Below are 24,109 nucleotides of genomic sequence, written 5' to 3' on the forward strand. Positions count from 1 at the left end.
TTTTGCTTTAAAATAAACACATCCCTGCAACATGGATTACATAAATTATAATCCTGCAAGTGAGCCTATGCTTTCCGAAAATACTTTTGCTATGGACTTGGATGAAATTGCTGTTACTTTCGGGCAAATTGAGAAGATCGTCGACTATGAAGGGATGCAGCGCGCGGCGCCCTGTAGTTGATGATGCGAAAATGGAAGAAACTGTTGAAGAATTAACAACAGAATTCAGCACTATCGCATTAACGGATAAGTCCAAGAAGCGCAAGCAATATAGTGAGCACAGCATTAGACGGTTGATTCACTTAATCCAAGAGAGAAGCTGCGGTTGAGTGTGACATTCCGAGGTTCACCGCTTATAAGTTTTAAGAAGGCGCTGAACGACGACATCAAAAATTATTTTGATGACTTTAAGGAAAAGCATCCGACAATAGTAATCAGTCAGAGCTTCACTAAAGGTTACAGCCACTGTCTCACAGAAGCCGCCAAGGAGATAAGCGTTTCGTATACTAACTCTATTGTTGAGCTTTTTGAACAACGAATGCTTGAATATCTAACCTATAAGCTGCAAAACATGTTTGTTGTGCGTATTGTTATCACTACTATAATTTCGATTTCTTAGTTTCTAACCATTTGTATTTGCTTTATTATAATCAGAGCATGAAGAAGGCCGACGCAGTGGAAATATCAAAAGCATACTGCTACCAAGTAATTTGCAAAGGCGAACCCAACTGGCCTGATAGAATCATGCTTAGTAAAGAAGACAAAAGCAAGATAGAGATGCTATGCAAAAGCTTTGAGAAACTTATAACGGAAAAGGTTACGCTGCTTTCCTTATCATCCGATCCCGCCAAGTTTACCAAAGCATTATGGCACATCCTATCCTCGTATGAAAAGGAACATGACGAACATGCAGCTTACGATGTCCGTAGATTACCGTTACCCAAGCGCTTCTTCCCTTTCCCTCTGCCTTCGCTCCATTGGCGTTTCATCACCATAAGCGTCAACTCGCTCCTCCCATTCATGTTTCCCGGTACAGCTCCAAAAGGCTATGCAAATCAACTCGAAAAGTTTTATCAAGTGTTCAGCTTCAAAAAGATGGGATTTGATAGGTAAAAAAAAAAAAAAAAAAAAAAAGTTTGGCAGAACTGTTGTCATTGGTATTTACTGAATTTCATTTTTTGTGACAACAGTTTGAATAACCTCAAGATAAGCCAAGAGACCCTATTCCGTAATATCGTCCGCTCGGATGGCTTCACTGTCGACTTTATTTTTAGTAAGAAGAGAAAATCAAAAGAAGAGAAAACCATCGAAGACCATCGGTTGACTTTGGAAGATTTTGATTATGCCGAAATCGAATCTGGTTATAGACCCTGCTTCATTGATCCTGGTAGAAAAGACGTTTTCACAGCAGCAATTGGGATAGACGTAACGAAGCACCAGGTGCGAAGCTGTTCTACCAAAGAGTACTACCATATGACTGGTAGCACCAGATACTCTGCAAGGCTAGAGAAGAAGAAAGCAGACAAAATCAAGGGCATCGAAAGTGATATGCCAACTGCCAAGACAGGCTCCAAAGCCCAATATCACTGTTATGCAGCATACATCCTACAGCACTTGGAAGTCTTGTTTTCTTTCTACGGTGATGACACTGCCAAAGATCGATTTCATTTATACCAAGGACGGAAACGTGCAGCAGACAAAATGGTAAATATGCTAGTTAATGGCAGTACAAAGTATAACGAGGATCTCAGATTGAAGAAGAGAGACGACAAAGAAAAGAAGGGCTCAAAGAAGAAGAGCAATGGCAAGGCGGCTTCTCAGAAAAGACGAAAAAAGAAGAAGAAAGGAGCACCAGAGAAAAAGAGTATAGAAGAAGGGACATCAAAAGTTAAAGTGGAATTGGAGAAGAAAGATAGGTAAGGTTCATAAGCAATCATCATCAACAACTTATAGAAAGTAACATGTTTTTTGTAATAGTAGTTCAAATGCCAAATGGAGGCCCCAACCTTTCAGTGTCGGTGATGTCAAAAAAGTGCCTCTAATTGTATTTGGTAATGGTATGTTCGCTAAAGACAATGTCGCATTGAAGGGTCACCGATGTGGAACGGTGGGTGTTTTGTGGCGTGCACTAAAGCGACGTGAAGCAAGCGGAGACTTGGTAGTACTTGAAATTGATGAATACAAGACATCCAGAATATGCTCCTGCTGCTCTAACGATACTTTGGAGAGGTTGAAAGGCGTTGAGACCTGCAGTATACTTGTTTGTAAGACATGCCATATACTGTGGAATCGAGACGTCAATGCTGCCAAGAATATGATGAAAATTAGTTGTACTATTTGGAAGGCTCTAGGAAGGCCAAAAGAATTCACACGGACAAAAAAATAAAAGCATCCTCTCCCTCAACATCGCTGGAACGAACCCAGTTTGATAATTACAGGTAAAAAGAATGAAAACCTTATACTTTCTAGTGTTGTGCAAACTGTCTAACATTTTATTCTTAACGGTCTACTATTATCTTACATCCGCTTAAACTTAATTTCCTTATCGTCTAAAAATTTGTGTGTGTTGTCCAAATCTAAAGTTAATAAACTGTAAGAGAGTTTGGAGATAATACAGATATTCAGGGTGAGGCAGCCATAAATGGAAGAGCAATTCCTGATAGTATTTAATTAGATTTTCTTTGATTACGGGGACATGAGCGATAGGGACGAGTTAAGGCTTTCCTTATTTAACCTTTACAAAAAAAGCCAACAGACAGAAGGGTCATAGATGTCATGGTTAACCTGTGTGGTATTTCCATACCTCCTATAATATATAAACACGAATTAGACACACCTTCAAACACAAGACACGTTATTATGACCATAGAATCAGATGCCATTTTGTATAGAAAGCCGCATATATAATGCTGCATTCCTAATGGTTAAGAAATTAAGGAACGAGTATTTAACCACTTTTTTGTTTCTTTTCTTTTCCTTCTTTCTTTTGTTGTCAAATATAAAATATTTAGTTCGCCATGAACACTCCCCTCTCTCTCACTTTCATTATATAATAAAAGGACTAGTTTATTTCAACTATTAAGTCCTGTTCACTTAATAAGAAATCAACCACAAAAATCATAACCTGTACGTAATACACATAAGTTTTAGGAAATACAATCTACTACTAACAGGTACTAAATTTCAATTTCTACTCTAAATAAGCTTCCGATGGAAGACATTAAAGAACATGGCATTGAAGACGAAGAGTTGATAGTGAACCGTATCGATCCTATTATCATTTCTCTTCTACATGAGTCTGGCGATGACAAGATATTCATTTGGTGAAGAAATATTTATAGTAAAATATACTTGATAGCAATAAAGATTCTGACTCTTCATTCAATAGTCAGGAATCGTACTGCATTGCAGAACTACGAGACACGCCCTAATGCTGGCTGTGTCGCTCTAAAGGAGAAAGACTTGATACGACTGTCATTGTTTGGCATGAACGCGCTTGAAAAACATAATTCAAAGTGCATTTTGTTGACCAATCACTATGTCAATTTTATCAATGACGTTCTAGCCGAGATAGACAAATTTCCTGAAATGAAGGGACAGTATCTGATCATGGATAATGCGCCCATATATACAGGTAAAATAATTGGTGAAATGATTGAAGAATGCGGCTACAAGTGCATTTGCTTGCCATCTTACTCTCCAGAACTCAACTCAATAGAACAATTTTGGTCTGTTATTAAGAGTAGTGTGAAAAGAGAGTTTGTACTTAAAAAGACACTATTCCTTAAATAAGTACAGATACTAGCAACCAAGTTGCCCAGTCATCTTTTGAAGGGGTTTCATGCTATTTCACTAGACGTTGTGATGACTGCCTTGCAGACCATCCTATCTAATAAACAATTATGTATGCGACCTATTTTTATTTTACTTTATTCTATTTTTTTTTTTTTTTTTTTTTTTTTTTTTTTTTTTTTGAAAAGAAAACACGACACTGTTTTTCTAAAAAAGTGCGACATTATTTTCCTGAATTATGCGATACTCTTTTCTAAAAGCATACGACATTGTTTTATTTAAAAGCGTGGACACTTTAATTTTTTTTTCTTTTTTGCAAGTGGCAAAAGGTGTATATGGGGATATAGAATATAGTCTGATGGGAAATAGAAAAATATCTCGTAACCAGCCGAGAATATGTTAGAGGGAATATATATAAAAAAAAATGGTTGAATTTTTGATACAGTCTTAGTCAAGCAAACCATCATTTCAAAAGGATATGCCTTAAGAGATGAATTTCAAGCTTTCCGAAACTGGTGCTTGGAAGACACCGGATGTAATTTCACCCTCAATAATTATATAGACAGCCATTGCCTTTCCTTCAGAATTATTGTAAGTTATTCTCACTTTATTACCTTTTTGAGATACCTTGCCATCGACCACGTTGGTAACCTTGATATTGTCAGCCACTTTGAACTCAAGTATGATGGTAGAGTTGAAGGGCGTGCTGTTGAGACGACGAGCATTAATAAGAGCCTTGAAGCTGTCGCTGTCAATTTCTGAAACGGAGAATTGAGAAATAACATCATCAGACTTATAAGCCTTGGCAACGGGGCCTTCATGAGTAAGAGGAGTATTTTCATCATCACTGTCGCCGGTTTCAGAAGTCTTGGAGCCAGAAGCAACAGCTTTCTTAGATCCGGAAGCACGGCAAGTGTTAGCGCTAGTACCTTCACCACAGTAAGCGGAAAAGCCGTCAGTGGTTGTGAAACAAGTGAGAGTTGGAGGACATTTAGTAAGGACCCAAGCACCATGATCACACTTGGCAAAGAAATCGCCCGAACAAGTAACAGCACCATCTGTAGGGCACGAGTCACCTTGTCTAACACACTTCGAGGCAAGGGCTCGTGAATCATAGGAATTTTCAGAAGTGGAAGAGTCACTGGTCGATTTCTTATTGTTGGAAGATTGATCTTTGTCGTCCAAATCACATTCTTCGTCGTCACTGTTGTGCTCAGTAACATTGTCCTTGGAGCTTTGACTGTCGTGGCCTTCCCATTCACAATTTTCGTCATCATCATCATTATTATGCTTGGAATTATGTTTCGTTATTGTTGTTTTGTTTTTGGAAGTCTTGGTCTTCTTGGAGGATTTATGCTTAGTCGTCTTTTTAGTCTTCTGAGTAGGCTTGGTCTTGTCAGTTTTGCGGGTCTTGGTAGTCTTGGTGCTCTTGGGCGTCTTATACGCGGGATTAACCGATCTAGTAGTCTTGACGGGCTTGCTGGATCTGCTAGACTTACTAGTTTTAGGATGCTTGCTGTTTCGAGAACATTTATCCACCGTGTCTGTGATTGAAGAGTTCTTGGAGGCATCAGAAAGCCCATGCACCAAATTAGCAACCGCCATATGATAATCAGGTTTGACGTCAGTGTTGGTATAAGAAGTGGAAGCATCTATTATCCAAAAGCAATTAGCAGAGAAAGAGAAAACACCATTGAATTTAGCTATCCATTGTATTTATCAATTTACTTACCCCAAATCATCACACCTGCAAAGCTTGAATACTTTTCATAGACATCTTTGACAATTGGTTTAAGCTTGTCTAACTTGACATAACCACTCCCAGCAGAATCCTTTGAACCAGGAATACCCATCAGAACCTTGACATCTTTATTGGGCGAACTTTTCTTTGCCCAGTCATCCCAAGTATCAAAATTGAAGCTGCTACTGGTAGCAGAACAGTAGTTGTTATAGAACTGAACATTGACAGCATCAAATTTGGCTTCGTTAATGACATCACCCAACATTTCATCTGGATAAGGACATTGTGGAGTAGCCGTCATGTAGTATTTCTTTGATTTATCCTTTTCAAAATGCTTACGAAGTTGGTTCACCATAGCCTATGCATCAAACAGAGAAAGCATATTAGTTATGTTGCAATTCATCATTAAAAATAGATAAGACTGGATTTCAAAAGGATCAGCTTACAACGTAACCGGTAGGTCCACCACCTTCGATGTCGAGGTCGAATCCATCGACAATAGCATCATCAAAGGGGCGCGTTTTATGAGAGCCGCCGCCAAACAGATTCCAGAGAGTATCAGCGAAAGCTTTAGCATCTTCATCGTTGGCAAAACCATAGCCACCACTATCGCCACCAATGGATAGTAGAACGGTTTTACCCTTTCCTTGACATGCCTTAATATCTGTTGAGAAGTTGGTAAACAATGTTATAATGCAAACTCATAGGAGAGAAGAAAGAGGCATTTTGTTTGTTTTTTCTACCTTTTCCGACATCGGGACAATGCAATAGGTTGGTGCCTTTGAAGAAATTCCAACATGTATCAGCTAAATTGAGTTCAGGAAGACCTCCATCTTTGAAATCAAGAATGAAGGACAGAAGAATAATATCAGCAGAATCATCGCAATATTCAGCCAGAGCTTTTTGTGTGTTATGTCCGTTTTTTGAATTCTAATGAATAATGATCATTTTTTAAAATGTGACCGTGTAGGAGAATGTGAACACTGAAGCAAAGTGTATTGTACCTGTCCCCAATAAGTAGCAATAGCTGGTTTATCAAGGAAAGCTTGAGTACTTTGAATTGCAAGTAAAATGGCCGATGATATGCCAATAAACTTATTCAAGGAAAGAATCATCTTTATTAAAGGGTATTGGTATAGAATGAATGGAGAAAGATAAAGAAAAGACGATCTTGTGAGGAACAACAAGAACAAAAGCAAAATGGCCTTTACTGTTGGATTTTTATACTGACTTGGTAAGTTGTCTTTCCAAACAGCAATAAATTACATCAATATTTGACACAAAATGACTTCCTGACAGCAATTTACGTTGAAACGAAAGATTTTATTATAAATATTAATTTTTTTTTCATTTTTTTTTAAATTTAAAGCCCAATGGACACGAGATATTAAACTTATCTAAATTGCCCTGGGCAGCTCCAAAGGCTGAAAAGAATCTAAAAACCCCTTCGGGCTCAAGGGTAAAAAGGATTATGTACTAAAGGATTGTGGGAGGGGAAGAGGGTAACCAGTCGAGCAATAGGTGCCCTAACCGAGGAGTTGTAAGCGGCACTTGAGAGTGGTGTAAGTAGTCGAGTTCAAACAAAATGTGAGAAAGTGCTGGCCATAGAAAATGCCAGTGCTGTATTTGGGATGGGTTGTTGATCGGATGTGTAGGAAGACGGTTGAGGACATAGGATATGGGATCACAGACTGATGTGGGGAGTCGTAGGCGGTGGTGCATGTTTAAACAGGAGATAGCGTGGAACTTTGTAAGTAATTACGAGGGATGTTTAAGGCAATAGGTTCGGTGGCCTCCAGGAAGCCACCCCAAACGCCATCGGATACATCGGCTGCGTTCATTAGTTGACATTGGGATATAAAGGATCGGGTTGATCATTAATCGAGAACGGCATTAAGAGATCAGTTTGGAGTTGGGGCTGTTCGATTGTTGGATGTGAAGGAGACTAGTACGGAAGTTAGCAATACAGCGTCGCAGAGCAGCTGATTCAGATCGTTGATTGAGCGGAGAAGAAGTGTATTCTTGCCAGATCGGAGAACAAGCAAGCTTGCAATATAACGATTTACTCTGATCTTTTGAAACAATCTATTTTTACTATAAATTGCTAAATTATTTGCTTTACACTCTTTTCCAAAATCAAAGTCGTAACCCGCTCCAGTTCTAAATTCGCATGTTTGCCAAAATCAAAGTCATATGCTTCTATTCATTACGGCTAAAGATATCTCTAAATATATCGAGTCTCGAGGATATCAATGTGCCTACCTTCCGTCATACTCTCCTGAACTCGATCTATTGAGCAATTTTGGTCGGTTGTTAAGAGCACAAAGTTAAATGCAGTAGGTTGTTGGGAAAGCGAGACGTTGATGACACGAATCGGCGAAGCTTCCAATAGCTTAAGGTTGAGTGACTTCGAAGGTTTGTTTCTCATTCTTATAGATGCTTAGACAAGTGTCCTAATAGAGAACAACTATGATGCTCTTTTTTTTCAGCACTTTACGAAGGAAAAAAAAATTTGATGAGAACTCTAGTAGTAACTGATGTCAGCTTAATTGGTAACCGGTGTCTGCTTAATGTTTGTAACCGATGTCAGCTTAATGTTTAGACCGGTGTCTGTTTAATTTGTAACCGATGTCTGCTTAATGTTTAAACCCATGTCAGCTTTATTTGTAACCAATATCAGTTTAGTTACGAGTTTGAGCTTAATGTATGGAGCAAGTAGAAACCATATGTTGGATAATTTGGGCAAGGCAGATGATGAGAAAAAAAAAGTGTGTTTTGTTGGTCATTTCATATATTTGTTACATTCAGCTTGTCGATCAATCCAATTGATCAACTACATACTGAAACGTCTATTTTTTATAATTCATGTAACTATCTTAAACCCTAGCTTAACAAGATATAATATATACAATAGCTATTCGCGTATTAATAAAATATGAACTTTTTACCTCGTTTAGTTCGAATATTCTGATGAATCACTTGTATTTATCACGGGTGAGGCCTTGCGGGAAATCTGAAGAGGATATTGGGTCAGCAGCCCTGTTCATATTGTTGATACGTTCTTGTAGGTTGTCAATTTGACGACGGGCTTCAGAGAGTTCGTTTATCAGGCGTTCAACAGTCTGTTATAACTGTTGGACAAGTGTTGCTTGGTTATTGCCAGTATTGGGATCGGAGGAGGTGATGGTCTCCTTATGCATAGCTTGGGTGGAAGTCCATGAAGCTCGAGAGCTTCCGAGAATGGCGTGGACTATGGGATATAGTTCAAACGCTTTGATGGTTTTATGACATGAAATACATGCTTTATATAAATTTCTCCTTTTTAAGCAAGCGACTCAAATAGACGTTTACACATTAAACAAAACTACATATCGAAAACAAAACCTTTGACAACTGTAATGGGACCATTAAGAGGCTCCTACAATAAAGCTGCATTCCCCACAGTTCTCAAACACCTAATATGTCCTGAATGTTTTGAAACTACAACGTTTCACAAACACGGTTCCTCGACCAAAGAACCCTTTTGGAAAGCGGAAAAAGGGTCCGGTTCGTTACTTAAACAAGGATTTTTATTACTGACATTTTTTAAGCCCAATAGACACGAGATATTAAAGCTTATCTAGATTGCCCGGGGCAGCTCGATTTGAGAATAGAGCTATGCATAGTGTCGGTCAGGGTGCCGTGGTGGGCGAAAAAGCATACTATCTAAATGGGGGGAGAGGGAAGGGGCTAAACTAATCATTATAATTGGTAGGCTAAGACTTTGGGTGCGGTTCGTGATCTTGCTTAATTAAGCCTGGGCGGGCACCGCAATTATTTATAACTTGTTTTAGACACCAACACCGACTGAGAACCACCTTGATAGCGGCATTAAAAAACCCTAGGAAGCAGAGAGAAAGGGATCAAAGCTGAAAAAATATCAGCGGCGTACAGGAATCAAACCAACAATCTTTGGTTTGGAAAGCCAAGGTGCTAATTACCTCCACCGGGGGCTAGGCCCCTTATAACAATATAAGTTTATACAGAGTTGTTTAGACTTGCTGTCTGGACCAGAGATTATCCACTATACTTGTATGGCAATATGCTTTTTATGCTTTACTTCTTAATGCGTTATTAAAATGGTGGAAAATTGTACGCTGACTTGAGTATCAAGTCTCTATGTGATCACTGTTGCATCAAATGTCAACCTTTTCAGCATGAATTAAACAAGTAAACAATTGTACCAACGAATAGAGGGGAAGGGGTTACGCGTTATCACCGCGTAATAATTTATTCATTTTTGGAAATTTTAGTTTCCCCATCGGCCTTTCCGTTTTACTCCCGGAGATTCAACACAAGCATATCCCAACATCAATTATGTAATTGAACCCTACTGCTATTTTAAATCATTATCCTTTAGTTTAATATTACAATAATCATAATTAACGGGATTTGACTGTTTACACTGTGAGTGTATGCAGGAAAGGATTTGTAAATCTTTATCTCTCGATGGAAAGCCAACGAAAGGATATATAGCAGTCGGTCTGCTTTACAAAACTTCAGTTTTTGTGCTTGCACTTAATGATCACATTATTTTAATCTTCATATCGTTGCTGTTTGTAGTAGATGGTTCAGAATAGTTTGGGAAGTCCTTGTTTGCAAGTTTGATGGAGTCTGAAGTTCGACTTTCCACCTGACAATGCAGCTAAACTGATAATAAGGGCAAATAGCTTACTGTATTTTTTCTTCTATTGAAAGGTTTCTATTAAATAAATACGGAGAAATCAGAATTGACGGTTGGTTGCTGAATTAAATTGCGAACAAGCAGCTCTAAGCATTTTGCTAAGCACGTAGCTATTTGAAGCTGTTGCTTTCAAGAAGTTTCTCTTCTGTGTTCTCATGGAAGCTTTGAAACACGATGGTCGGGCGGCAATTTCTCATCACACAGAGCTTCAGATTTTCAGCATTAAGGTTTCTTCACCACAACACATCACAAGTGTTGCAGACGTGAATACATATGATGTTGGTTTAATTAGAAAGCTATATTTGTTATGAACAAATCTGAAACAAATTATTTTGAACTGCGGAACTTGCCAATGACTACAACAGCTATTAAAGGGCAGCTTAGTCTCTGTAATAGCTACTTTAAGGTCTTTCCATTACACCTGTTTTACCTCCTTGACTTTGGTAGGCAACCTTCCGTTCATAACGGCACTGAATTAAGGGCGAAGTTTTTTAACGATGTTACTGCTATAATTGTATTTTTCCTTTGAAAGTAATTTCCAGGCTTCAAATGAGTAAATTACCTGCTACTTTCAATGGGTTTTTATTTATTTTTTTCGAAGCATTATTATGTTTTACTTCTTTTTGAACATTGATTCTATCTGCTTCCTTCGTGTGCGCTTTGCTCTTAAGCATTTATTTTTCCTGCTTATTTTTTTTTTTTTCAATTATTTGCTTCTCCATATTGTATTGCTTGCCTTCATCATTTGCATATGGCTATCTCGTCATCAGTCATTTTATCACCTTTTTAAAGTTATAAAATAAAGGTGCAGGTAGCGTATGTAAAATTTGAAACGTATATGTAAGGTACTGCTTGTATCCTTCATCAGTTTAAGCAATTTTGCTAGTTAAAGCATCTTTTTTGTCGTTGAGGTGGATAAGGTCAAAGTATTAGAACAGTATGTTCATAAAATTATGCTTGGCGCTTAGAATCGCTGACCATTACATTTTGTAGTTGAATAGTACAAGATTGAAATATTGTGAAGCGTCTTCAGACTGTTATGCACCTATTTTCATCTTTCTATCCTTTCGAGCAATTTAGAGCTTCCAAATAAAGTCAATGAAAAGGCAGTTTCTTGATATCCACAGCAATAGAAACTGGCTAACATTTCCATTTGAGCCACTACCACTACAGAAATCTTTATAGACCGCGAGCTTTTCTCTCGCAAAGCAACATCTGCTTCATATTTGTCTGGATTTAATTATAGTAATATGCTTCAAAGACATGTTCATTCTCTGATATGTAACAAGTAAGCGCGTATTTAAAGGTGGTGCAGCAACTTTTTCATATTTTACAATACTGTAACCTAGCATCCCTTTTATATTTGATTATAGGTTTAAGGGCGGTAAAAAAACTGATCAGATGCTTGTAAAAGCTCGACTACTGCAATTGCTGGTAAACTGTGAAAAAAAAAAAGACAAGCTAGAATCGTACGATGATTAGTTGGAGTTACCTCAAATACGTTCTGAATATCAACTGGCCTGCGTGACCCCCCACCAAATGGGAAATAGTAAAGTCTGTCCAGGCAGTCTTTCAGCTTACCTTTCATTGAGATTGGTTCCTTTTGGCATACAATCATCATGTAGAGGCGGGTTTTTCACAATCTATTGAAACCGTAGGCAATTTTTGAGTTCTTTTTTAAGGAGTTGGGAACTATTTTTCATTAGATGTCACAACCATTGAGCAGTTTCGATCTTTGTAAGAAGAATATTGAATGTAACTTTAAACGATGCAATGTTTTATTTTTTTCTTGTTTATTTAAGGAAGATCCCAGTTTAATCCAGGTACTTCTCTGTATTTCTCTTTATTCTTATACTCTAGTCTACCCCTTTTGATAATATTAATAGCAAGAATGGCCTATAATGAACCAACCTCAGCGTCATTGTTTCCTAAAGAGTAACCACTTATTATACAATCGTTATATTTAAGAGCCTGCTCATTTAAGTTGCTGTATGAACTAATCTTTCTTTATCCATCTTAAATTTTTTGTTCTTTTTTGCTAGACAGAATTACACGGTTTACCAACAAAATCAGCATCAATTTTTCTCCCAGAACCAGTCTATTACCAATTATCGACCTAGTACATATTATCGGTCACCTGAGAAATCCACTATCAGTTATAGTAGTCCAGCCGCTAGTCCACAGCTACCTGGTTATTTCTCACCTTCGTCACTATCCACTGCCTCTCCCAAAACAAGTCCCACCAACAATTCTTTCATTATGGACCACCCCCTTCATTACAGCTCCACTGCTTCTCCCCACCAGCAACTCTTTCTCGCAAGTCCTAGCCCACCTACTAGCAATAGCAATAGCCTGCTTTCACACATGCATAAAAATTCCGGGTAAGTCTCTTACTACACTAATGTGCTATTCTTTATCCGGGAGAGTAATCCGATCCAGTACTTCTTTAATACTTATAATGTGTAACCCATGCAGAAATTGCATTGAAATATAAAAAAAGAAGAAATGGTTAAGCTTCTTGTGATACTGACGACAAAAAACTTTTTTTTGGATAACTTTACTTGTCATTTAGAGTTATACGCTTTGATGCTTGTCTAGAAGGTATTTGTGAATAAAAAGAATGACATCAGATAACCGGAAGCTTAACAGACGTTCTAAACTTTAACTAACGGATAATAGCACCTACCGCTGCGTCACAGAAATTAGAGGAACCACCTCTTACCTACTTGAATAAAGGACAGTATTACACCATCAATTTACGCGATAGAGAAGGATTTGATGGTGATATCATCAGTACCATAGCAATCACTTTCCATGATGAAAATCATAGAATAAGCGCTGCTGATTACTGGAAATTTTGGCTGACGCAACAAAAAAATAGCGAAGAGGCCAGAGCGGTTGAGTTGGGTAAGAAATAATGGGACAATATACCGTGGTTTTTGAATTGTCAAGAACTCATGAAAAAGGTTGTAATTTTAGATTTGACAAAATCAAGTGGTGTACAAGCAATTGAAAATCGACAGTTTGATCGAGCATCTTTCAAATGGAACGGAAAGCACGGTGCTTCAGTCCAAATTAGGTTTAATTGTCTATCAACAGATTTTTCTAGAATTAAGGGCGTAAAAGGCATTCCACTAAGATTACAAATTCATTGTGAGCAAGTGTCATCATCCCCACCTCAGCAACAACACGGGCATCAGTTACATTTGACTGAAAAGACTTATTGCCGAATCAAACTATTTCGAGACAAGGTAGAAGCAAGCATGCATATTATGAAAGAGCTTATCTTTATATATTATAAACTAACACTTTTGTATAAAGGGAGCTGAGAGAAAAAATAAAGACGATGCGAAGCATATCGAGCGCCAGCTCGAAAAGATAAGGGGCAAGAACGGTGAGCCCCATCCATTATGGTTAGCATTTACTCCAACATCTGCAATTACACTTTTCCGTGAAATTGTACCACCAGATGAAGATGATAGCCTTTACCAACTTCAGGCTCTCATGGACGAGCGAAATTCACTATTACAACAGCAACAAAGACAGCAGTCCTCTTTAAATTTCAATACTGGAAGTCACCGTATAGCGCACCACCTGTCAGGAAACATTCTATTACCACCACCAACATCGTTGAAGCGAAGTATTCATCAACAACTGCACCAAAAAGGAGTCTCTGCTTCTGATGACAATTGCTCTATAACTGATGGTGGTCCTACAATAGCAACAACCGTAGACATCGACCCGACATATATACCGCAAAGAAGACGTCGAATCGCCAGTAAGTATTTGTGTGAATTTTAACGCTAGATATACAATTCAAAAAAAATTGCTAAACGACATCATTTGTAAATGTTTGGCAGAATTGAGTCTTCTCGTCAAATTCTCTCCAGCCTCAGATATTTACAGAGCCATCTATCTAGAACATTTAACAGTGAAGGAATTGATCGATAAACTGTCACAAAGAATGGACGACTTCGATCCTAAAACGACAACTGTATCCGCTGTACTACGAAAAATAGTACCCAAAAAAGATGAGGCAAACAAAAAGCCAATCTTTGTGAATGTAGATGATGAAGTTATTCAGGATATGAATGAAGAGCAAGATATCCTGATTGAAACAGAGAAGAATCCGGGCGATAAGAGCATCAAAATCATTCTCAATTTTTAGCTTGCATTTGAGCTGTTCATTCCTTTCTAATTGCATAAAGACACAACTCACGACTGTACAAAATAACAACTTTGCTCATGTTAAAAAATCATTTTTCTGTTTATAAAGTGGTGAACGAAATAGTCAAAGCTCAGCGATGTACGCATTTAGTACTGAGTTTAAAATTGTCGTGAGGGGTTGCTGTGTTCTTTTTTTGAATCGCTTGGTTTGTGGGGAAAGCAATTAAGCATGCCGTGGTTTTAGTCATTATAAACACATCCTGAGCGAAAGATGCAAGGTTTCGAGTCTACAGAAAGACTTCTCATGTATACAGTGAGCTATAATTATATCAAATGTGGGGCCTGAATGTTATAGCAATTGTCACCGCAGAGTTTAACTTAGCTTATGACTGACGTCACCTGCTAAAACTCACCGAACTTTGCCCCTTCCACTTTTCAAAGTCCTTTACCAACCTGGAATTGCCATCTTCCAACCAGCCCAAAGGCAACAACTACTTTTCCCTAACTTTCAATTTAGAGATTTGAGCATATAAATGAACGTTCTCACTAGATCAGCCCGTGCAGCATTGAAGCCTCTTTCTATGGGTAAATGCTTGCTAACCAATGTTGAAGCGCTGGAATGAACGATTGACCAAGTCTTTTATTATTATGTCACCTATAGCCCGTTTTTACGCTACTGAAGCACCTGCTGCTTCTGAAGCTCTTCGTTTAACCTTTGTTGTTCCTCACAAGGTATGAATATTTACACTAATAGTCCAAAGCTGATCAGGGAACTCAACCTCATTCAAACAACATTTGCTATTCAAAACAAAAAAGGCAATCTACAAAGGTTCTAATGTTCAACAAGTCAACTTGGCTGCCACTTCTGGTGACATGGGTATTCTTGCCAATCACGTTCCCTCTATCGAACAATTAAACCCTGGTGTTGTTGAGATCATCGAAAGCGGTGATATCACCAAGAAGTTCTTCGGTAGGAGTCGCAACCAAGCACCTTGACTGATATTCTTACCATTTATACACTAACTTAATTTGATCTGCAGTTTCTGGCGGTTTTGCTACCATCAACCCTGACAACTCTCTCAACATTAACGCAGTGGAAGCTTTCCCTCTTGAAGAATTCTCTGCTGAGGTAAATCATAAAAGAACTAACCCAGACGTCATTTTTTGACACTGGAAAATGGACGAGTGAAATGGTACTTGTATTAATGTACTTACATGCTTTCGATCTGCGTCAATAGCGTGTCCAAGCCGGTCTCGCTGAAGCTCAACGCCAAGCAGGTAATGCTAGCACTGATGCTGAAAAGGCTGCTGCAAAGATCGAAGTTGAACTTTATGAAGCTCTTCAATCAGCCTTATCCAAGTAAATTAGTCGATCGTATTTAAATTGTAATTTATAAAATCCAGCTACGACTACCAAATGACAGCCTATATCTCTCTTTACCCCTCTCTTCTTGAAGTCAACCAAATGATATTACAATGTACAAACAAAGGATTTTGATATAAAGAACATTGTGTTGGTTTTGATTGTACTGGAGATTAATTTTTCAATTGTTTCAATAAAAGCAAGCCTTATTTGGGAAGAAAAAAAAAAGGCTAATCAAAGAAAATCTTAGCTTTTGCAATGCATCGTCCTATGTCTAAATTATTTATTATTTCCTGATATACAGGACAAATTCGTATTCGAAGTGCTGATACTTTTGCCTGCCAAACGGAATATTTTTATCTTTCAAAAACGTTTTTAATTCTTCATGTTGAGCCAGCCGAAACACTTTGGGGTCAATTTCGGGTATAAATCTATCGCAAAGGATTCTAGTAGAACTGTGTATTTCCGTAATCAATAAATGCGTGCATTCAGGAAGTAACAGGCTTTGTCTATAGATTTCTTCACCTCCGAGAATGAATATGTATCCATCATCCTTGGATAATGCATAAGCTCGGGCAATTGCTTCTTCCAAGCTCGTTGTCAACTCCACATTGGATGAAACACCGCTGTAGGTAGCGATTAAATAAAGAGAGATACGCATCTCATTGTCTCTTTTTTTTTTTTTTTTTTTTTTTTACTTAAACTTACACGTTATAATCCTTATTTCCAGATATGATGATGTTATACCTATTAGCCAATGGTACACCTAACATTGGATGAGCCTCGAATGTTCGACGGCCCATGATAACTATATTATTCCAATCCGTTGAGCTTCTAACATTATCGAAAACGACATCACCGTAAGATTTTGTAGTGGTTTCCTCAAAATACTTCCAATCTCCGGGTATATTCCATGGAAGTGCATTATTGTAACCAATGCCACCATTCTCCTTGAGCGCTGCTGCCATAATAATGAGCGGCGGCTTTTTCATATCTGCTGAAATCATTTCTGATTTGAGGAACAAATGGAAGAAAATGTAAAAGTGAGGTACCTCATCACTAGAGAACTGCACACCTATCTTATTACCTATTTCCCAAATTAGCCAATGGGGAATAAGCACACCACAAGCTAATATTGTACGGAAGAACAACCTGCCACTTAAACGGATGCTAAAAGCGGGCAATAAAATAGAAAGAAGCGATTTTCGTTGTGTGCCAATACAGGACAAAGTAAACTTCTTTATCAAGCTATATTCTTTTGTGCATACACTTGAAGAAAACCACGTGGGGGCTTCTTCCTAATCTCAAATTTAAAATCTATTTCTAAAAAGTTAGAAAGAATGGCGACAGATCTCTGCTATACTCTCGTTTATCAGGACGACGCGACCGAAACGCCTTCCATTCAAGAATTTCAGAGAGCTTTTGAAAGAGGCCCTGATGAAGTTCGTATCGAAACGATGAAGAAATTACTCGTCATTATGCTGAACGGTGACCCTATGGAGAAACTCCTATTGCATGTCATCCGTTTCGTTTTACCATCCAAAAACAAGCAATTGAAAAAGTTACTACAATTTTATTGGGAAATCTGCCCTAAAACCAAGCCAGATGGAAAGCTCAAGGATGAATTCATTCTAGTTTGGTAACTTATAACACTTGTTGCTTGAATAGTGGCCCTTACGTATTTGCTAAATTTGCATTCATCATTCAATTCTACTTCAGTAATGCGCTTATGCACGATCTACAACATCCAAACGAATATATCCGAGGTTCGACTCTTCGTTTCTTATGTAAAATTAAGGAAGCAGAAGTTTTAGAACCACTTGTTCCATCCGTGAGAGCTTGTTTGGTAAACTAAAGCAACCACCCAACATTATAACCAAAATATGGTTCGCTTACTAAATTGTTTTTTTTTTTTTGTTCTTCGGTACCTCTAGGAACATCGCCATTCCTACGTCAGAAAGAACGCCGTTTTCGCCATTGGTTCCATCTACAAAGTCTTCGACCATCTTTTCCCTGATGCACCCGAAGTCATTCAGTCTTTCTTACTTTCTGTAAGTATCCAAACATGCTCGAAGAAGTATGAAGCAATCAGCAATTTCAATAACAAAGCAAACATTTCCTACAATATAGGAAGCAGATACGACTTGCAGGCGTAACGCTTTTGTCGTTCTTTGCAGCATCGACCAAGCGATTGCTGTAAACTATTTGATTCAAGTTATCGACTCAGTTCCTAACTTTGACGAGTTATTGCAGTTGGCAGTCATCGAACTTATCCGTAAAGACTCTAAAGTTAGCTCTGCTAACAAGGTAATAAGGAACCTTTTTTATTAAGCTATGCTTATTCATCCTTCTGACTTGCAATCGTTATTATATCCAGGCTGCTTACATCCGCTGCCTATCAGAACTGCTAGCAGCAGCAGCTCATTCAGTTAAATATGAAGCTGCTGCAGTCCTTTTATACTTAACCACGAGCCCTGCAGCTGTCAAAGGTAGTGAAATTTCCATGCTTGGCATCATTCATTCGAACCATAACTAAACTTTGAGCTTTATTGACATATAGCTGCTGCATCTTGTTATATCGAATTAATTGTCAAGGAATCGGACAATAATGTCAAGCTTATCGTTCTTGACAGATTGGAGGAGATTCGAAATAAGCATGACCGCGTTTTGGATGATTTGGTTATGGACATTCTACAGGTTTTATCGAGGTATAGTCTTTAAAAGTATAGAGTCTACCACTTTTTAATAAGAAGATAACTAAAAAGTGACTTTTTCATTTGGTAGTCCTGACATTGAAGTGCGTCGTAAGGCTATTCGTATTGCAATGGAGATGGTTTCATCGAGAAATGTTCAGGAAGTTGTTCTTTTCTTAAAGAAAGAATTGACAAAAACTCAAGACGATGCGTATGAAAAGGTTTGGGTCGATTTCATTTCTTGTAAAGTATTATTCTTTTTCTGAGCAGGAAATAACCTTTCACCATCAACACATTTTAGAATACTGAATATCGTCAATTATTGATTCAATCAATTCACACATGCGCTATCAAATTTTCAGAGGTTGCAGCCAATGTTGTTCATGTTCTTATGGAATTCTTGGGCGACTCGAATAACCCTGCTGCCGTCGACGTTGTTGCTTTCGTTAGAGAAGTTGTCCAAAAATTCCCAGGTTTAAGAGAATCTATTTTGGAAAAGCTGTTGGATACTTTTTCGGATATGAAATCAGCAAAGGTTTTCCGTGGTGCTCTTTGGATTATCGGTGAATATTGCGAAAGTGCAAAGGAAATTGAAGATGCCTGGTCCCAAATTCGTCAAACTTTGGGTGAAATTCCCTTATTAGCTTCTGAGCAGAAATTATTAGATGCTACCGAAGCTGCCGAAAACAACGAAAACGATAAGAGTGCTGATAAATCCAGTGCTATTCCTTCAGGAAATGCAGCTCCTCGTCGTATCCTTGCCGACGGCACTTATGCAACTGAAAGTGCTTATACAGAATCCTCATCTGCTGCTTCAAGACTTGAGGCAGTCAAGGCTGCTAAGAAGCCTCCACTTCGTTCTCTCTTATTAGCTGGTGATTATTTCCTTGGCACGGTCCTTTCTACTGCTTTAACAAAATTGGTCCTCCGCTATAACGAAGTTGCTAATGATACAGCTTCTGCAAACGCTCGTAAAGCCGAGGCAATGTTGATTATGACTAGCATCTTACGTATCGGACAGTCCAAATTTGTCGCTTTCGAAATCGATGAAGATTCTTACGATCGTATTATGCAAGACCTCCGTGTTGTCGGTTCTGCCGGCCAAGATAAGGAGATTGACAATGTCTATCTTAAGGAAACCCGTGAAGCGTACGCTAAACAATTACAAGCCGAAGAAAAGCGTTTGGCTGATGCCAAAGCAGAAAATGATGCTGGTGTTCAAATACAGGTGGATGATGCGATTGTCTTCCGTCAATTCACAAAGAAGTCCGGTGGTGTTGCTGATGAATATGAACAAGATCTTTCGCGTGCTACTGGAACGCTTGACGATAAGAACGATCTCATGAATAAATTGAACAGAATTGTACAATTGACCGGCTTTTCAGACAATGTCTATGCCGAAGCCATTGTTAACGTTCATCAATATGATATCCTTATGGATGTATTGATCGTGAACCAAACCAATGAAACTTTACAAAACTTGACAGTAGAATTCGCCACTTTAGGCGATTTGAAGCTTGTCGACCGTCCTTCAACGTACAATTTAGCTCCACGATCTTTCTTAACAGTCAAAGCGCCAATCAAGGTTTCGTCTACTGAAACAGGTGTTATCTTTGGTAACATTGTATACGACTGCCACGGATCAACAGAAAACTGCGTTGTTTTGAACGACATTCACATCGATATCATGGACTATATAAATCCGGCGTATTGTAATGAAACACAATTCCGTTCCATGTGGACCGAGTTTGAATGGGAAAACAAGGTTAACGTGAACACCACTGTTGGGTATGTACCTTTAAAAGCCTTAAACTATCATTCAGCAAATGTTGAACTAACAACATGCATCCTTTCTTTTCTCGCAGTGGTCTAAGAGACTATTTACAACACATTATGGACTCTACTAATATGAGTTGCTTAACACCTAAAAAGCAATTGGAAGGAGACTGTGGTTTCTTATCCGCTAACATGTATGCTAGAAGCATATTCGGTGAGGACGCACTAGCAAACTTGAGTATCGAAAAGAGTGGAGATGGACCTATCACTGGTCATATTCGTATTCGTTCCAAGACCCAGGGCATCGCATTGAGTCTCGGTGATAAAATTACATTAGCGCAGAAAGTTGCAGCATAACAAAAATTCATATCCCTAATTTCTTTTTTCTTTTTGTGAATAAAAACATTTTTTCTTTGAAGATTGGTTTTATTTTTATTGCGGGGTTTCGCGTACTTTTTTATTTTTGCATTACAGAGTCTATTTGAAAAACGTTGAACTCTAGTAGGATTGAAAAGCTAGTCGTGGTATCTTACTCTTTGCGAACACCATCATCATTTAATGCTGTGGAAGAATGAGCCAATGATCAGTGTGATCTATCGAAATTGTTCAAGAGAGCTTCCCGGTGACTTTTCCACAGTTTGACGAGTACCACCTACCCCTTGCTGATTCAATTACCGCGTAATTTCTTTTTTGGTGGGGTATACAGCCCAATACCTTTGTTTATTTTTTCTCTTTCTGTACATCTCTTTCGCCCGTAAACCATGTATATATCTCGTGCACTTGGGTTCGTAGCTGCTCAAGCTACTCGTGCTCAAGCTAGAAACTCTGCCAGACTAGCAGCCTCTCAAAGTAAACATACTTTTTGTACCTGACAATGGCATCGTCCATATACTGATTACCTTACGATTGAATAGTTAGAACATATGCCTCTGCCGCCGCTGCCGGTAAAATTCGGTAAGTTAGGGTTATATACACTTTTCAATTAAGTTTATAAGTTGCTTATAATACTGTACCGTAGTTCTGTTATCGGTGCCGTCGTCGACGTCCAATTCGACCAAGATAATTTGCCTGCTATTTTGAACGCCCTTGAAGTTCAAAACCATGCCGGTGGTCGTCTTGTTCTCGAAGTTGCTCAACATTTGGGTGAGAACACCGTGCGTACTATTGCTATGGATGGTACAGAAGGTACAATAAAAGTAACAGCACAATAGTTTGGGATGTCAAAAGCGTCAAATAGATAAAGTTTGTACACGCAAGCTAAAAACTTCTCGAAAATAAATATAAATAGGTCTTGTTCGTGGACAGGAAGTTGTAGATACCGGAGCTCCCATCACTATTCCAGTTGGTAAGGAAGTCCTTGGTCGTATCATCAACGTTATCGGTGAACCTATTGATGAACGTGGTCCTATCAATGCTAAGGCCACCCGTCCTATTCACGCCGAAGCTCCCGAATTTGTTGACCAATCCCCTACTCCTGAAATCCTCGAAACTGGTATCAAGGTCGTCGACTTGTTGGCTCCTTACGCCCGTGGTGGTAAGATTGGTCTTTTCGGTGGTGCCGGTGTTGGTAAGACTGTCTTGATTCAAGAATTGATTAACAACATTGCTAAGGCTCACGGTGGTTACTCCATTTTCTGTGGTGTCGGTGAACGTACTCGTGAAGGTAACGATCTTTACCATGAAATGATTGAAACTGGTGTCATTCAATTGGAAGGCGATTCCAAGTGTGCTTTAGTTTTCGGTCAAATGAATGAACCCCCAGGAGCCCGTGCTCGTGTTGCTTTGACCGGTTTGACCATTGCCGAATACTTCCGTGATAATGAGGGTCAAGATGTGTTACTTTTCATTGATAACATTTTCCGTTTCACTCAAGCTGGTTCTGAAGTGTCTGCCCTTTTGGGCCGTATTCCTTCTGCTGTCGGTTATCAGCCTACTCTTTCCACTGATATGGGTGGTATGCAAGAACGTATCACTACTACCAAAAATGGTTCCATTACTTCCGTCCAAGCTGTCTATGTCCCTGCTGATGACTTGACCGATCCTGCTCCTGCCACAACTTTTGCTCACTTAGACGCCACTACTGTCTTGTCCCGTTCTATTGCTGAATTGGGTATTTACCCTGCTGTTGATCCTCTTGATTCCAAGTCCCGTATCTTAGATCCCCGTATTGTCGGTGAAGAACACTACAAGGTCGCCACTGAAGTCCAACAAATCTTGCAAAATTATAAATCTCTCCAAGATATTATTGCTATTTTGGGTATGGATGAATTATCAGAAGAAGATAAGTTGGTCGTCGAACGTGCCCGTAAGATCCAACGTTTCTTGTCTCAACCTTTTGCCGTCGCTCAAGTTTTCACTGGCTATGAAGGTCGTCTTGTCAAATTGACTGACACCATTCGCTCATTCAAGGAAATTTTATCTGGTAAGCATGATGCTTTGCCCGAATCTGCTTTCTATATGCAAGGTGATATCAGTGATGTTCAAAAGCGTGCTGAAGAACTCGCCAAGGAAATGGGTTCTCAATAGATTAACGGCTAAATCAACTAGCTCTCTAGCGCCTTTAATTTATTCAAGTAAAGATACATTTTTCCAAATCAAACAAAAAAAAAGAAAAAAGTACTGTATATGTAGCATGTGTGTTTAAAATGTGTGTGTGCGTGCGTATATTGTGTCGCTGCGTTATTAGATGTTCAATAAAAATTCCAACTCTTACTCTTCAGAATTAGATAACCAGAACGTAATTGTTGCTAAACGACTTGAGGCGAAATGTTTTCAGATGCTTTCTCTCGACCGAATATTACAATGTTACTCTAGCTTTTTACCTAGTGGCTTATTCAATGCATTTTCATGATACGTTTACGGAGACACCTCAAAAACCAGCTGCCTCTTTTTCTCCTTCCGACGTTTACATCTTTCAAACTAAATACTTTACATCATCAGCTAACCATGACCATAAAAAATACGTCTTTAGCAAAATTGCAGGATATAGACGAAGCAGTTAAAACGTTACAAGATATAATATTGAGACAATATGAAAAGAAATTGAATGTAATCGATCTTCAGTTCAAAGAACTTTTTCAACCATTAAATTCGTTCTACAACATTATATTGAATAAATAACCAATAATCTCGTAGGGCAGCTTAACAGAGAATAGTTATAGTGAAATTGACGAAGAAGAGATTAGTAGGCATTTTGAAGCGATAAAGGATCTGGCAGTAGAGTCTTTTACGGCAATTTTTCAAAGTAAACAAGCGACATTGGAAGCAAGAGAACGAATGAATGAGAAAAAGCTCGCACTTCAAGAAGTTATGTATGAAAAACGGCACATTCTCGAAGAAATCGTGCAATGTCAAGAATTTAGATCAGTTTTTCAAGACATAGAGCTTATTCCTTTGGAAGAATTTCAAGAAAATGCAGGAGAAGAGTATAAAAGAGACGTTGATAACCCTCATCAGCTCTTTATCAATCGCTTAAAATATGAGCTTGTGATCAGATCAGCGTAAGTTTTAATGGCTCTTCAGTAAATTAATTGGCATCCTTGGCTTATCCTGCTAATCAATTTGTGGTCCAATATTTGTATAGCCTAAAAGAACAACAAGAAGCATTACAAATTCAAAAGACTCAATTGATCAAAGAAAATAGAAAAGCACAAATGAAGATAGATCAAATTGATAAGTTGTTGGATGATTTTGTGCAGGTACTAATTAAAATAATATACATCCTTTGAAAGAAGTATCTTGCTTATAGGACTTTCTTCATTTAATCATGTAAAGGCTGCCTCGCCCATACAAGAAGCTTTGGCAGCTGCTGAGGTAGAGCTTAAAAAGCTACAGGAAGAAGAGCAGCAGATAGA

At 38.5% G+C, this 24,109-nt stretch overlaps 9 protein-coding genes across 9 annotated transcripts; 7 read left to right on the plus strand and 2 right to left on the minus strand.

The window, feature by feature from the left end:
- Positions 1-574: 574 nt before the first annotated feature.
- On the plus strand, positions 575-1,998 carry BDF20DRAFT_452441 (uncharacterized protein). The gene is made up of 2 exons (XM_053075481.1): positions 575-1,109; positions 1,191-1,998. The coding sequence occupies exons 1-2, from the start codon at positions 658-660 to the stop codon at positions 1,918-1,920; spliced, it is 1,182 nt and encodes a 393-aa protein (XP_052937346.1). The 5' UTR covers positions 575-657; the 3' UTR covers positions 1,921-1,998.
- Positions 1,999-3,210: 1,212 nt separating this feature from the next.
- On the plus strand, positions 3,211-3,792 carry BDF20DRAFT_912329 (uncharacterized protein; the record flags this gene model as incomplete). The annotated part of the gene is made up of 3 exons (XM_053083940.1): positions 3,211-3,323; positions 3,393-3,634; positions 3,704-3,792. The coding sequence occupies 3 exons, from the start codon at positions 3,211-3,213 to the stop codon at positions 3,790-3,792; spliced, it is 444 nt and encodes a 147-aa protein (XP_052937347.1).
- Positions 3,793-4,034: 242 nt separating this feature from the next.
- BDF20DRAFT_987072 (glycoside hydrolase superfamily) lies at positions 4,035-6,836 on the minus strand. Its single transcript, XM_053085234.1, has 5 exons — positions 6,538-6,836; positions 6,277-6,463; positions 5,980-6,197; positions 5,525-5,891; positions 4,035-5,444 (listed from the first exon to the last, which is right to left on the minus strand). The coding sequence occupies exons 1-5, from the start codon at positions 6,646-6,648 to the stop codon at positions 4,276-4,278; spliced, it is 2,052 nt and encodes a 683-aa protein (XP_052937348.1). The 5' UTR covers positions 6,649-6,836; the 3' UTR covers positions 4,035-4,275.
- A 5,186-nt stretch (positions 6,837-12,022) lies between these two features.
- On the plus strand, positions 12,023-14,495 carry BDF20DRAFT_865066 (CP2 transcription factor-domain-containing protein). The gene is made up of 6 exons (XM_053080774.1): positions 12,023-12,637; positions 12,829-12,857; positions 12,936-13,163; positions 13,236-13,507; positions 13,578-14,034; positions 14,117-14,495. Exons 1-6 carry the CDS (start codon positions 12,516-12,518, stop codon positions 14,422-14,424), a joined length of 1,416 nt encoding a protein of 471 aa, XP_052937349.1. The 5' UTR covers positions 12,023-12,515; the 3' UTR covers positions 14,425-14,495.
- Positions 14,496-14,848: 353 nt separating this feature from the next.
- On the plus strand, positions 14,849-16,030 carry BDF20DRAFT_865068 (ATP synthase). Its single transcript, XM_053080775.1, has 5 exons — positions 14,849-15,008; positions 15,085-15,155; positions 15,240-15,393; positions 15,464-15,552; positions 15,662-16,030. Exons 1-5 carry the CDS (start codon positions 14,957-14,959, stop codon positions 15,785-15,787), a joined length of 492 nt encoding a protein of 163 aa, XP_052937350.1. The 5' UTR covers positions 14,849-14,956; the 3' UTR covers positions 15,788-16,030.
- An 11-nt stretch (positions 16,031-16,041) lies between these two features.
- Positions 16,042-16,916, minus strand: BDF20DRAFT_865071 (dihydrofolate reductase-like domain-containing protein). The gene is made up of 2 exons (XM_053080776.1): positions 16,495-16,916; positions 16,042-16,412 (listed from the first exon to the last, which is right to left on the minus strand). Exons 1-2 carry the CDS (start codon positions 16,791-16,793, stop codon positions 16,073-16,075), a joined length of 639 nt encoding a protein of 212 aa, XP_052937351.1. The 5' UTR covers positions 16,794-16,916; the 3' UTR covers positions 16,042-16,072.
- Positions 16,917-17,016: 100 nt separating this feature from the next.
- On the plus strand, positions 17,017-20,673 carry BDF20DRAFT_865073 (adaptin N terminal region-domain-containing protein). Its single transcript, XM_053080777.1, has 9 exons — positions 17,017-17,425; positions 17,506-17,632; positions 17,721-17,837; positions 17,917-18,093; positions 18,164-18,275; positions 18,347-18,494; positions 18,571-18,700; positions 18,781-20,267; positions 20,345-20,673. Exons 1-9 carry the CDS (start codon positions 17,127-17,129, stop codon positions 20,610-20,612), a joined length of 2,865 nt encoding a protein of 954 aa, XP_052937352.1. The 5' UTR covers positions 17,017-17,126; the 3' UTR covers positions 20,613-20,673.
- An 84-nt stretch (positions 20,674-20,757) lies between these two features.
- On the plus strand, positions 20,758-22,937 carry BDF20DRAFT_452607 (ATP synthase subunit beta). Its single transcript, XM_053075482.1, has 4 exons — positions 20,758-21,104; positions 21,170-21,209; positions 21,274-21,440; positions 21,544-22,937. The coding sequence occupies exons 1-4, from the start codon at positions 21,017-21,019 to the stop codon at positions 22,779-22,781; spliced, it is 1,533 nt and encodes a 510-aa protein (XP_052937353.1). The 5' UTR covers positions 20,758-21,016; the 3' UTR covers positions 22,782-22,937.
- Positions 22,938-23,201: 264 nt separating this feature from the next.
- Positions 23,202-23,983, plus strand: BDF20DRAFT_817408 (Fms-interacting protein-domain-containing protein; the record flags this gene model as incomplete). Its single annotated transcript, XM_053077253.1, has 3 exons — positions 23,202-23,303; positions 23,391-23,755; positions 23,839-23,983. The coding sequence occupies 3 exons, from the start codon at positions 23,202-23,204 to the stop codon at positions 23,981-23,983; spliced, it is 612 nt and encodes a 203-aa protein (XP_052937354.1).
- Positions 23,984-24,109: the final 126 nt, after the last annotated feature.

This window comes from Mycotypha africana (assembly GCF_025528875.1).
Source record: "Mycotypha africana strain NRRL 2978 chromosome Unknown BDF20scaffold_4, whole genome shotgun sequence".
Lineage (NCBI taxonomy): Eukaryota > Fungi > Mucoromycota > Mucoromycetes > Mucorales > Mycotyphaceae > Mycotypha > Mycotypha africana.